A 14,606-nucleotide genomic window follows, 5' to 3' on the forward strand; every position below is an offset into this window, starting at 1 on the left:
CACGCTCTGTGGTTCGCAGTTGGTCAGAGCAGTGCGCCTGCGTGTTGTCAGCTGCGCATGCGCAGGCGCCTTGCGGCCCTTGGCGGTCGAAAGGGGAGTTCAAGGAGACGGGGGCGACGCGGCTGCGGGTGCCTCGTCCGGGTCGGGGCTACAGCCACCATGCCGGGGATAGTGGAGCTGCCTACTCTGGAGGATCTGAAGGTGCAGGAGGTGAGGCTCGTCCGGAGGACAGGCAAGCGGGGCATGGGGCTGCAGCTTCCTGGGCCTGGGCCCAGCCCTGCTTCGACTCAGCAGACCCTGGGCCCCGGAACCCCCAACCCGTGTACCCCAACAAAAACACAGGTCAATCCCCGGAAAGCCCCTTCCTCGGCGTCGGAATCGCCCCACCCCAGCCCGCAGTGGTTCTAGAACTCTTTCCCCTTCCCCCAACAGCGACCTGCTTTACATGAATAATAGTGGTACTTTTTACTAAGCACCAACCAGGGCCACTTTACCTACTTTATGTCACTTAATAATCAAACCTTCCTGCGAGGTGACTATACAACTCCGGGTGCTCACATTCGAGGGAGAGACAGTCACCTTAAAGTAGCATCATCGGTGCAGAGTGCTTTAGAGTGGAGCTAGGAAGCTGCAGAAAAAGGAGATAGATTTTGGAGCGTGAAATTGCTAACAGCCCAGGGAAGGTGTTTGTAATAGGACTTGTAAAGCATTCAGTTATTTAAGAGATATCATTTGAATAATTACCATATGAATATACATTGGAAAGTAAAAGATAATGTCCCCGCTCTCACAGAGTTTATAATGTAATCGGGACACATAAAGAGGCAGTGGCAGTACAGTGTTGTTAGTACTATAAGTGAAGACAGTACAATACTAATTATAGCAAACGTGATCAAGCCTTCTCTAGATGTCAGGCAGGATTTACATACGTCGATTCATGGAACCCTAGCAACGCTATGAGGAGGGATATAATTGGTCTCTCCTAAGGAAACAGGCCCTGAGAGAAGTGATTTGTCCAAGGTCACACAGCTAGTAAGTGGTAGAACTGGAATGTGAACCCAGTCTGATTTAAAACCCATGGTTTTAAACCACCGTATTAGCAGAAACTCAAAAGAGTGAGAAGGCTTAGCAGAACCTTCTGTGCTTAGGGAGGCAAGTGCTGTTGGGTGAGATTCTAGTAGTGTTGGTGGGAAACAGCAGTTACAGAGCCAGGAGAGGTACCTTGGGTTGAGGCAAGACTGGGATGCACATTACACAAGGCCAGACTAAGCAGTTTGAACTTTATTCTATAAGTGAGTTGATGGGGAGTGGTAGACGGATTTAAAGCAAAGGAGTGTCGTGGTAGGTCTGGATAGTAGATCAGGCTACACTGGAGGAGAGAGAGGGTGAGACTAAGAATCATGTGCCGGAAATTATATCCCAGGCGCTGTGTTAAGTGTTTTACATGCACTTCTTAATCTTATATGCCTGTGAGAATGGCAGCTGTTATTTTCCTCGGATGAAGAAATTTTTAGTTGTGTTCAGGGATTTTATAATAAAGTGACATTTACTAAACGTTAGGGGTTGGGTACTGTCAACAGTCTTGTTTCTTAGCACTACTGTGAAGCTGCAAGTATTCTATGTCTGGAATAAACTTGCCTTTAGGCTTCACAGAGTTGAGTTGAGAAACAGATAATTACATAAATAACTAAAATACAAGACAAAAGTATGATTAAATACTATGGAAAAGGGGCAGACATGGTTTAAGAAAAGAGTAGAATTTGAAGTCGTATCTAAATTCTAGGCCTCACCGCTCGGTTACCTTGACTAGTCACTTTTAGCATATGCAGACATAGTTATTTTATTTGTAATATGAAGTGATTCCAGTTATATAATTCTATGAGTCTATAAAGGGGACAGAAAGCACTTCTTGGGCATAATGTAAAAATTTATAGGCAGAGATGGAGAGAAGAGCTTTCTAAATGAGAGTAAGATCCAAGCAAAGGTAAGGAGATGGGAAAATGCAGGGGGCCCAACATGAGCTCTGGAAACAGTGAATTCAGTGTTCTGAGAGAGGAGTAAGAGGTCCCTTTTTGAGGTGTCAAGGGCAAAAGGCTGGAAAGGTAGTTTGGATCCAGAAGGCTTTGAATACCCTATAAGAAGTTTAGGCTTTGTGCTGCTATTAAGCCTGAATCTGTCAAGGGTTTTGTTGCTAATTTGTTTTAACAGCAGAGTAAAATAAGAATTGTCTTTTAGGACAATCACTCCAGCAACTCTGAAGAGAGGATTAAATAGAGGACAGGAAAAGCAGGGAAACTAGTCTTGGTGGCTGTTGAAATAATTGAAGAAGATATTAATGAGCTCAACACAGTTGGTGACTGCTTACAGAGAGGAAAGAAAAAATTTGCCTAGAATTGATCAGATTTAGCAACGACTTAGGTATCAGAATCAGGAAAGTGGAGGAATCGGTGTCAGATTTGCAACCTGACAGTGATATTAGTGAAACCAGAAAGAGCAGGTTTGAAAGTCAGGTTAAACACATCTTGGTCCTTGCTGACTCTGGAGTTATGACACTTCTCCAATGGAAAAAGTGTCAGAGCTTTGGCCTAGAAACTCCTTGTACACGTTGACAATTTTCAGTAAAAATAATAGCTAATATTTATGATGTGCTTTCTTATGTGCTAGGCATTGTTCACAATATATTTGTATATATTAACTTATTGTAAAAGTTCTATCATATAAGTACTGTGATTCCCCATTTTATATAAATTAAGTAAGATATAAGGTATAATATAAATTAAGTACTATACAAAGGTGCCGACATGGTTTAAGGAAGAGAACAAGACTAGGAGATTGGTTGTAGCTTGCAAGAGTCTTTGCCTCCCTTTCTACACCTGCAGACTGATTTAAACCTGCCGTGCGGTGAGACTTTTGTCAGGATAAATCAGGAAGGACGTTGAAATTCTGTGTTCTTTGAGACAAAGGGAGTGAATGGATTTGAGAGGGTGTTCACAGTAAGCAGCTGTCAGGGAGGTATCTGTTGGAATTCATCAGTCTCAGTGAAGAAGCAGGGGAAGGGACATGATGACATCTGACGTTCTTTGCCACCTCACTTGATGGTGACGTAATGGCAAGAGGCCCGATTGGAGGTCACAGTCTCTGGATTCCAGTTCTGTGGCTGTCACCTGCCGTGTCATCTTGAACATGGCTCTCTTTTTCCCTTGGGGTAGATTCAGTGTGGTTCTCAACCTTTATTTCCAGGTGACAGCAGATTTCATGTGTTCCCTAACATGGGTGTACCTAGATTTTGATAAGACCTCTACGTTTGGATGAGAGTAAAGCAAAGCAAGCCATAAGGTTTCTTGGGGCATGATAGCTATGAAGGCATTTAAGTTATTAAATCAGTTTGAGTCTTGATTTTTATTCTCCCAGCTTCTTATGGGTAATACAGCAAATAGGTACATAACCACTAATTAACCTAAAACTCTTATTATGGAAAACTAATACAAAATTTTACAGATTTTTAAACAAATTTATTAGAATTGTCATGGCAAATTTCACTTACATCATAAGTTCACCTTTGGTAATTATAACAGTTGTAATATTAATAGACATAGTCACAACTTTATTCTCTTCTTAGTATGTGTAAATGAATTACTCTCTTCATCTTTCCTTTCCTTTTAGTAATAATTCAACCTAAGCTGTATGGAATTCATGAAAAATGAAATTACAAAATTCTTTATTATAATAAAAATAATTATAAAATTGTTCTCACAAAAAACTTATAATAAAATATTTGCAAATCAAATCCAGCGGTATATTAAAGCATAATACACAATGACAGGCTAGATTTTATTCTGGATACAGTGAGTGAGTCAGTTTTAGAAAGTCCGAAAGTGCTCTACATTACATTTACAGGTTAATGAAAAAGAAACCTGAACACTTCAGTCTTTTCCTGGTGGAGAAAACAACAGTAGTAAAATCACTTAGGATTAGAAAGAAACTTCCTTAATGAGGAATATCTAAACTCTGTCCCAAACACCAGCAAGAAATGTCATTGCAAACCATGCATTAAAGATTAGAAAAAGGGTTGCCTGCTGCCATTGCTGTTCGTCTGTCTTATCCTGGAGGTTTTGGTCAGAGCAATAAGATAGGAAATAGAGGAAGAAAAAGAAGAAGATACAAATATCAAAAAGGAAGGGTGGCAGTTTTTATTTGTAAATGGAAGTTTTCCCATTAATTCTCTTAAGTTTCGTATCAGAACTAACAAGAGTTCAGTAGCTATGGCTAGAGAGAAGATACGGTATACAAAAAAGCGGTAACCAATTTGAAAATCTAATAGAAAAAAATCCTATTTCGATAGTATTAAAAATGTTAAAATACCGAGGAGTAAACAAGAAATGTACAGGGTTCCTTTATGAAGGAAACTCATTTCAACTGAAGAACAGAAAAATGACCTGAATAAGTAGAGACACTGTTTTCTGGATGAGAGGGCATAATTCATGTTTTCTTACCTCTTTTGTAACTATTGTATCCCCAACAGCTACTTGTGCTAGACACTATTTTGACTGCTTGGTGAAACATAGTAAGCATTGCATTTAATTATATTTTGGATTAGGGAGAACGGACAGCTTTACAGCATTGGATCTCTGTTGAAAACAATCCATACCCTCTTGGAGCTTAGGTTCTAGTGGTCACACATGGAGTGACCGCTGATGCCAACTTATATAAAATGATTAGAGAAAGACACTCTAAGGAGGTAACATTTCAGCAGAAACCCAATATTGCAAAAGTGCCTGTTCCTTTCTAATTTAATATGTAACTAAACTTAGTATAAATTCAGTGCAGATTTTTTTGGGGTGGGGTGGTGGTCATCTGGAAGGATAGCCACAGCAATTTTGAAAAGGAAGAGTAGTGAGGAGGATGGTCCTCCCAGACCACGGAGTGTTCTGTTAAGTTACAGTAATGAAAACGTGGTGCTCGCCCAGGAAGAGGTGGTGCAGAAGAGGCCGGTGGGACTTTTGCTGCAGCAGCTGTTAGGCCTGGGACTGGGCATGTCCCTGTGAGCACGCTGTAACTGCACCATTTCTCCAGAGTGTGAGTGAGACGGACAGAGTTGTAGGGATGGCTACCATGGGTAAACGCTGTAGTTTTTAAAAATTCACAGATTTTAGTACTTGATTATTAGTAATATATCTTTCTACTATTAGGTATATTTTACTGTTCTAATATTAGATGTGTATTATCTAATAGAGGTAAGAAAACATGAATTATGCCTTCTCATCCAGAATATTCTCATATTCTAACTTATTTTTATGTCTGGAGAGGAGACTCATGAACTCTCCCCAGAGGTGATTCCTCCCATTATGACCCAGAAGCCTCCATTTCTCTCCAGAGCTCCCCTTTCTCTGCGATAAAGACCAAAGGATTCTATTAGGGCCGCCGTCTCCTAATGTCTGCATGAGGATACTCACGTCAACCTAGTGAGACGACCGGGAAGATGTAGAAAGTCATGGATGTGAAAGAGCTTTGTGATCTCTAAGGCACTGTAGGTCACAAAGGCTTATTATGGCAAGCCCCCTCGTTCCTTTCCTCTCCAAAGTCATGATAGCTACCTTTGTGTTCCCTCTGCCTTGACCAGCACGCCGTGACGTTGAGAAAGTGGTGTCCTGGTCACAAACCTGTGGTCTTTCACCCATGTGCCTTTCCCCAGGTGAAAGTCAGTTCTGCTGTGCTGAAAGCTGCGGCCCATCACTATGGCGCTCAGTGCGATAAACCCAACAAGGAGTTCATGCTCTGCCGCTGGGAAGAGAAGGACCCGCGGCGCTGCATCGAGGAAGGCAAGCTGGTCAACAAGTGCGCGCTGGACTTCTTCAGGTGAAGGCCTTTTCACGTCAGTGCCGGTTTGGTTGAAACATCAGGTTTGTGTGTCTCGAACAGCCTGCTAGTTAAAGGGAGGGATCGTTCTAATGAATAATTGTAGTAGGAAATGCAAGGCTGTGAAATCAGATAGACCAAAGCAACCACACAATAAGTGATAGTTATTTTTGTTATTTGTTTTTATAATTTGGCAAGTTCTTTAATCTCCATGAATCTGTTTCCAAATTATAGCGTAATTAATACCCATCTTATACAGGATTGTTATGAAAAATTTGAACAGGCACATAAAAACAACTCAGCTCAGTGCTTGTTAGCAGGTACCACTAGATTGTTATCTTTATCATTACTACAGAACACACAGTTATCATGGAAAGAAAAATGTGTTCAGAGCGAAGTTTTGGGGTAGGCCCTGGTGCTTTGATACTGTAAGTAAAAAAATCTAAATTGTAATTGTAGAGAAACATTTTAACAGCCATATTAGTCAGATCTCTATTAAAAGGGGTGGAACTCAACTCAGAGGGCATTGGCTCATGTAACTGTAGTCTAGAAATAGGACTGGCATCAGGCAGGGCTGGATCCAAGGGCTTAAATAATTTCACAACTTTGCCTCTCCTCTTCTGCCACCAGGCTTTTAGTTCTGCTTTCCCATCAAACTCATTTTCAAAGAGACTCTTTCCTTTCTATAGCAAAAATGGTCACCAGTCACCCCAGGCTGCTATGCTACTTGCTTGGCAGACGTGCACAGGGAGTTCCACTTCTCCAGTGATAGGAGCAGAGCTCCCTGGCCTGGCGGGTTGATTTCATATGTATGTCTTTGAATCAGTTGTGTTTCAGGAGATAAAATGCTTCGATTGGTCAGGCCCGAAGTGGGTATACACTTAGATTTATTTAAACAACATTGCTGACAGATAGGGAGAGTTTGTTTCCCCAAGGAAAAGTAGAAGGACGTTACAAAAGAATAGGGAATGACTGCTGGCTAGGCAAAACCCACAGCTGTCCAGTATAATGATGTCAGGGGAAAAACTCAAGTTTCTTTGCATAATAGCTACTTTCCTTCTTTCTCGCTTCTGCTGTCTTCGTCCATGTGCAGAGATATTTTTGTGGTTAAAGTCATAGTGTGTCTACATTTTAAAATCCATTTTTCATTTGAAACTGTTGGGAACATTCTTTCAAATTGCTATATTGTCTTCATGATCACCGTTTTTATTGGCTGTATAATATTCCATCAGTAGATAAAACAGCCATAATGTACCTGACCAATTCCTGTTATTAAAGGTCATTGTTGATTCCAGCTTTGGCTGTTTTGCATAAATCTGCAATGATCACCTTTGTTTATACATCTTTTTTAATTTTTAATCAATTCCTTGCCATAAATTTTCAGCAGTGAGATTATTTTATAATAGGCTTTTGACATTTTTTATGGCCCTTGAAACTATAGCTGCCAATTTTTAAAGTTCATTCAGTTTATGCTGTTCTCAGCACTGTATCTTCATATACCTCACCATCATTGCATATTATTTAAATATGTGTTAGGTATAAAGTGGTATTTTATTCTTGCTTGAATTTACATCGATTGACTGCTAACAGTTGTTTATTTTTTTTTTATTTGAGCCATAACTAATGACATTGCCAGGCTGTAAATTCTCAAATGACTACACATTTTTTATTCTCTAAGAGAATTTTGGCAAAGCATTTCTCTTTTGGCCCAGAGGTAGTATATTTAAGTGTGAAATGTTTGGATTTCACAAGCCCCCAAGGTGCCTAACTGACTCTCACTGCTGAAGCTTCTTGTTGTAGGCGTTGGTAGATAATGCTTGTTAGGTGTGGGCGCCAGGGTGCCGGGGTCCAGAACAGAGACCAACTACTAGAGTAGTGGTTTGCAGGCCTCCTTCTGCTGCAGAATTTTGGTGGAATGCAAAACACCCATTGGAAACAGTAGCTCACTACCAGAGTGATTCTCACGTGGAGGTTAGGTGGGTACAGTTTTGTGTACTGTGGAAATCCAGCTGAGCGAGGCCAGAGGTACTTCAGAAGAGCTCCCTACGGCTTTGATAGTCCTTCTTCCTTCCTGTTGCACACCCTGCCACCCCCAAGGTTATAATCAGAATACCTGGAAGGCTACATAAGAAACTGGTAACAATGGTTGCCTCCCAGGAGGGGAACTGAGCAGGAATGGAAAGCAGATTTTTCACTATGTATTTCCTTCGACCATCTCTGAGGTTCTTCCTGAGCCATGGTAAATAAGATTTCTATGTCGAGTGTAGTAAGAGTCTTGGAATATGACAAGCAAGCAGTTCGTAATTATTCCTTTTGGGGGAAGGACGTGTTCAGCATTTCTTCCACTGCCTCGAATATGACTTTTACCTAGCATAATGATATTTTATTCTTGCTTTAGTTTGCATTTATTTGATTACTAGGAAGATTGAATGATAGGAGAAGGAATTCTGCAAAATAATTGAGGCTTGTCCTTTCAATACACAGAAGTTACTTTTTCTTCAGCCATTTTTGGTGGTCACAAAATGAATTATGATTTTTACAAATGAATTAATTTACTGCCTTGCTATTTAATAGAGAGCACCAAATATAATTTAACCTGAATTAATAACAACAGTAATCTCTGTTTTTGTTTAGTGCATTAATAGAATAAGGACCTTGAGCTTTTCAGGAGTGTAGGGCATTATGATTCTGTCTCTGTTGCTGTCATTTATCACCTCTGTCAGATTCTGCCTCCTTCTCTTCTAAACTTGCTAAGCTGATAATCTTTAGAATTGGAGCTAAAGACAAGGAAAAATAGGCTCCAAGTGAGTTTTCCTCTGAGCGGAGTATATGTGCCTTAGACCACAATGTTACGGCAGGTCTTTTCATTTCTTATATTAAATTTTTGCTGCATAAAGAAATTAGGTTTTATTCCTCAGAGGTCTTTTTTTACTTATTGATTCTCAACCTGAGGACCTCCAAGTTGTAAGTGAGGTAAGAGCATTTACTTCCATCCTCCTCAAAAAGCAAGGCTGTGCATTGAGGTCTGTACCTATTTTTTACCCACATTTCTGTTTTCATTGTTTTGTAACCTAGCCCTCTTTTCCAGGCAGATAAAGCGTCACTGTGCAGAACCTTTCACAGAGTATTGGACCTGCATCGATTACTCTGGCCTGCAGCTGTTTCGTCGCTGTCGCAAACAGCAGGCGAAGTTTGATGAGTGTGTGCTGGATAAGCTAGGCTGGGTGCGACCTGACCTGGGAGAGCTGTCCAAGGTAAGAAGGTGTTCTGCTCACGCTCCCACTGCCGGGTGGGTAAAGGTGGGAGGTGGTCAGGAAAGGGTCCTCTGTGAGTACAGATGCGATGCGAGAAATCCAAATTTACCTAACAGGTTAATTAGGGAGTGATTATACACAATCCTGAAGAGAGTTTATTTAATAGAGATATCCCTTTAAATAACTCTTCCAGCAGATGCCAATTGATATGTGGTTAATTAGCTAATTGATGAACAGAAGGAAGTAGATGAAGGTAAGCATAAACAAAATGTTAGGGGACACTGTCAGTTGAAAACATTGAGGTTATTGTGGAATTCATTGGGAAAATGAGATTAGAGTTATGGCAGATTTTTCAGGAACATGCCTCAGGTGGAAAAAGTACATGCCTTTCATTTTTCTATTCTTTTGTATTTCCCATCTCAATTGTGATACCGCTATCTGTTGAAACATCAAAGCTAGAAACCTGAATATCTTTTTCTTCACTTCCTAGTCTTTCTTTTATATAGTCATCAATCCCTGTAGATCAGCATCTCCTGGAACATTTTTAAATCCTTTCACTATCTCCGTTTCTTGAACAGGAAACCCTAACCTGGGCTATGTGAATTTCTGGAAGGGAGGTGGGTGGATCAGTTAGACTTGAGAAGACAGTGCGTCCTTTGAAATTGAAGAATTTAGGACATAATTACATCTTCACTGTAAGCATGATCTGTGTGGAAAATAAATCAAGTATGTTTCTTTAAAAAAACTCTGTAGGAGCTCTCTGTTGCTTGCAGGATAAGGCATCCTCTGCATATCCCAGCATATGAGACCCTTTATGATCTGGCCCATCCTTGAGCCTCATTACCCTCCACTCCTTCTGGGACAGCATAGATACGAAGGCATGAAGGAAAAACTCAGGTTTTGAATGGAGACAGATAGTAGAATTGAATCTTGGTTCCACTGCTTAATTGCTATGGGATTTTGAGCAGATAGCTTAATATTTCTTATCCTACCATGTCTACAAAATGGGACAGTATTAATCCCTAGTTTTCTGTGAGGATTAAGCTAGAAGTAACCTATGTGAATCTCCAGTCTGTGCTTGGCACCTAGGTCCACAGCTAATGTCTTCTGCTTGTATGTCTGTGGATAGTTATGTGTCATAAGTAGATGAATGACTTAGCAATTTTTTTTTTTTATATATATCTGGCTTGATTATTTTACTTCAGATACCTTCTTTTGCTACACTGAACAAATTTTTAATAATTGATAATTCTAAGTTGGAACTTATACATTTAATAATGAAAAGTACCTTTCCTCATTTCTGTCTCATGAAAGGAGAATTAGGAAATCATGCTGTTAAGAGAGAATATTTATCATGAATCTTTCTATTAACATTTTAAAAAATCTATAAAATAAAAAAGTATCATCTTAACTCTTCAAAAGCATATTTCTTTAAGAGGATTATCAGTTTTAGTTATACATAAAATCAGTATTCAGTCTCTTTCTAGAAAGGGATAATCAGCTGGATAAAGCCTAACTTTTGGCTTCATTCACTTTTGCATCCTATTTTCTCTGGATTGCCCTGCCCTCCTACGTTCCGCGAGTGCTGTGGTTCCCAACCTTGGCACCAGGGACCGGTGCTCCTGTGAGACTCTAGTGCCTGATGATCTGAGGTGGAGCTGAGGTGGTGATGCTGGCGCTGGGGAGCGGCTGCAGATACAGATGAAGCTTTGCGTGGCTCACTGCTCACCTCCTGCTGTGCGTCCCAGTTCCTAACGGGCCACAGACTGGTACCAGTCCATGGCCTGGGGGTTGGGGACCCCTGCCCTAGTGAATTCGTACTCACTCGTGTAGTCTCAGCTTCTATGTCATGTCCTTCTTTAAAGTTTCTGACTTTCCTAGGCAGAATTGCACTCACTTATAATTCCATCATCCTGATAATATTGATATTGAAAATAACTTACGGAGCACCTGCTATGTATACTTCAGGCACTTTGTATATATTATCCTAATAATCTTGTGGGCTAATAGCCCCAGTTTAGAGATGGGAAATTGAAGGTTAAGCAGACTGCCCGCTGTCATTTACCTAGCAGTTGGCTTGACTACATGCTTCTGCCCCTTTTCTCAAAAATTTGAGTATAGCACAAAAGTTATTTCATTGTTCTTTCCACAATAATTTGCTCTTTAAAGGGGTCCTTTTATTACTTTCAGTTTGGGAACCATTTTTCTTGATTTATTTCATAGATATCTTGAATTTCTTAATGGAGCTTCAGATGCCAGCTGGAGGCATTTGGAATTACTCAGTTGAGCAAGAAGGAGCCATTAGTGATCTCTAATGATCGCAGAGAGATGAGAACGCTGTTTTAAAAACAGAAGACCACTCTGGACCTGTGGTCAGAAACTGTGGTTCCGGCTCCAGCTCTGGCATTTACCAAGTGGGCCTCCCTTGTCCTTGCCTGTGAGCAAGAGGCGATAACGCCTCATAGGCTGGTTCTGGTAATAATTGTGCAACCATGTACCTGAAAGCTCTATTCACAGTAAATATTTTTGAATTTATACATGTAGGAAGATGAATCTGGTCATGTTACATGGAGTGACGTAGAGTTCATACTGCTGGGTAACCAGACTGCTAATAGCTACGGCCTTGTGTCTCTCCACTGTCTGGGCTTGATTGCCTATCTTTTAAAATGAGAACAATTTCTGCCGGGTTTCTGGTGGAGATTTTTGTGGCCATCGGGGGCTAACATGGGTGTAAACACCTCATCTCGTCCCCGTTACCGCAGTTCAGCACGCCACCCTCTGTCCTGGCCTGCTGGCTCAGCTTTGCACTTCCGGTCTCACCGCTCTGCATCATAGACTCCGCGCCCTCCGGCCCGCAGGTGGGACTGGGTTGCTTCTGTGCTTCAGGTTACCATCAGGTTAAAGCTCAAACCCCTCTCCCTGTCATTCAGTCCCCTTCATCGTGTGGCCCCTGCCTGCTGCTGTAGCGTGTTACCGAACAGCACAGGCTTTGGAGTAGGCAGATCTGGCTGTGAGCACTAGTTCCACTATTAGCTAGGCGGCCCCCGTGAACTCTGCAGAATGACCTCATAGGGGTGTGAGAACGAGGTGGCGTGATGTGCCCAGCATCATTCCCAGCGGCACTCGGGCAAGGTTAGGTGCTCATCTCCCTGCACTCTGCCCGTAGCCTCTCTCTTCACGTGTACTGCTCATTTCGTTGGAATGTCTTTTCCTCCCCAGTCATCCTGGCTTCCTCCTGGCTCCCAGCCTTCGGGGCACGCCAGGTGCACGGTATCCTTGCCCCCGAGCGCTCGGTGCGCATCTCCGTTGTGATGATTCGGTTAGGGAGTCTTAGTCCATTTTCTTGTCTTGCTCCTTTGCTGGACTGTGAGCCTCTTGAGAGCAATGTGTGTGTCTTGTTCCCGTCTGTGTCCCTAACTTCTGCCATGTGGAGTCACACACGGTGAGATGTCCTAAGTGTTTATCCGAGGATTAAACGAGTCTAAACGCGGTTTTCTGGGCCTTCAAAGAAGAGGAGCGGCTGGGGCAGCAGGAGCAGAGAGGGACAGTGGGAGGCGCATTCACGGTCACCCACGGTTCCACCTGACTTTCTACTCTGCTTCTTTCCTCTCCGCGCACCCTCGCAGGTCACCAAAGTGAAAACAGATCGACCTTTGCCAGACAATCCCTATCACTCAAGATCAAGACCGGAGCCCAACCCCGAGATCGAGGGAGATCTGAAGCCTGCCAAGCATGGCAGCCGCCTTTTTTTCTGGACCATGTAAAGCTGGGTCCATGGCCCAAAATCAGTCACACACCCAGACAACAACTGACGAAAACTCACATGCGGTTTGCATCGACTGATAGAGAGTTCTTTCCGGGATCACAAACATTAACAAAAAAGTTAATTTATGTGACTTGGCAGTTATTCTATACCATTTCCTGGACATTAAAAATTTTAAAGGAAACAGTTGTATTTTATGATGTTTTATGTAACCTTTTGGCCTTTAAAGATGACTTCCCCTTGCTTTTCTCCCTGTGGTCCTGCCCGTTCCTCTCTCTTTGCTTTAAGTGGGCATTTGCGAGTGTGGCAGGGGAGCCACGTTAGGTCATGGAGAAATGACTGTGTAGAGGAAAGCCTTGGTTACCTGAGACAGCTCCTCGGAGTACGTCTGTTTTCACACATTGTGAAATCTCAACTCTCTTCCCACCCAACCTCTTAGACAAATAGATTTCCCTAAAGGTCATACAAGGGAAGCGTCCGGGATAGAAGTGCAGAGACGTGTGAGCCTGTGACTCAGGCCACGGGAGGGGCCTCCTGGCTAGGTCTTAGGCAGTCTTGCTCAGAGTTTCTTAAAGAACCAAACTTCCACCACTTCCCCCTGATATCCCATCCTCAAGCATTATAACCCAGATGTTTTTCCTGATAGACAAGGGAGGTGGAGGCTGAGCTCTCAGTTCCAAAGCCAGGAAGTCGGGAGGTCTGAGTGTCAATTCCAAGCTTGGGTGTGTTCCTTAACCTCTTAGGGGAGGTTGAATTTGAGGACAAACTAAAGGGAACGTGCTTATCTACCTCCTGGGCAGGTTAAAGCCACAAGTATTTATAAAACTCTGGTTCAAAGCACTATTATGTCTTTATTTTCCCTTTCGTTCAATTCCTTTTTCGCTTCTAGGCTATTTCCTCTACATCTGACTAGGTCACTTTACACCTGATTGTGGCCTTAAATCCCATATGACCCTGCATAAGCTGTCTCAGGTCCCTAGGCCTTGGTTTCTAATGCGCGGAGCTCTGAAAAGTGAAGTCTTTGTCCTATAAGAGTCTAAAGGCTTTTCCAACTTCCATTCTAGATACTCTAAGTGGACAGATTGCTGTGAGGCAGTAGATGTGAGGTACAGGGCCTGCTGCCCAGAGTTAGGACAGTTACAGCATTACATGATCTGCCTTCCCCCTACCCCCACCCTGTTCTGACTCCACAGCCGGGAGCAATTTTGGGTGAACCTTACTCTCACCTGTTCTGCAAATGTCCCTTGCTAGCTGCCTTTGCCTTATTCTCCAATTTAATGAAGAAAAATAATAGGTTCTTACATTTCTCAAACGGCCAAGGCAACATCCTGTCAACCTCTTGGTGGCCAAGTCCCGGGGAATCGCCTCTGGCGGGCAAGTACGATCGTGGCTGCAGATTGGCATCTGCATGATACCTCAAGCTACGTGTTGCTTCCTCGATTCCTTCTGCAAAGGAAGCTGGGGTTTACATAGCTGGAAAATAATCACTGAGCACTGTGCATGTGCCAGGTGCTTTACATATGTAACCTTCAACGCTCAGGGCCCTTTGACAGAAGTTCTGTTTTATGTCATGCCCATCTCACAGACGAAGGCACTAAAGCTTAGGGAGAGGTAAGATGCTCCAGTCTTATGTGGGAAATGGCAGAAATGGGATATCGGTGAAGATTGCTTCTAATGCCATGTTCTTGTCCTTCAAAGTCATCAGTGGTTCCCTGCCTTGGACGCCTGCTGCA

At 42.4% G+C, this 14,606-nt stretch overlaps 1 protein-coding gene across 1 annotated transcript; it reads left to right on the forward strand.

The window, feature by feature from the left end:
• Positions 1-55: 55 nt before the first annotated feature.
• NDUFA8 (NADH:ubiquinone oxidoreductase subunit A8) lies at positions 56-13,057 on the forward strand. Its single transcript, XM_016155971.2, has 4 exons — positions 56-210; positions 5,693-5,856; positions 8,945-9,110; positions 12,737-13,057. The coding sequence occupies exons 1-4, from the start codon at positions 58-60 to the stop codon at positions 12,872-12,874; spliced, it is 621 nt and encodes a 206-aa protein (XP_016011457.1). The 5' UTR covers positions 56-57; the 3' UTR covers positions 12,875-13,057.
• The last annotated feature ends 1,549 nt before the right edge of the window (positions 13,058-14,606 follow it).

The sequence above is a fragment of the Rousettus aegyptiacus genome, unplaced genomic scaffold, assembly GCF_014176215.1.
Source record: "Rousettus aegyptiacus isolate mRouAeg1 unplaced genomic scaffold, mRouAeg1.p scaffold_m13_p_3, whole genome shotgun sequence".
NCBI classification, from domain to species: domain Eukaryota; kingdom Metazoa; phylum Chordata; class Mammalia; order Chiroptera; family Pteropodidae; genus Rousettus; species Rousettus aegyptiacus.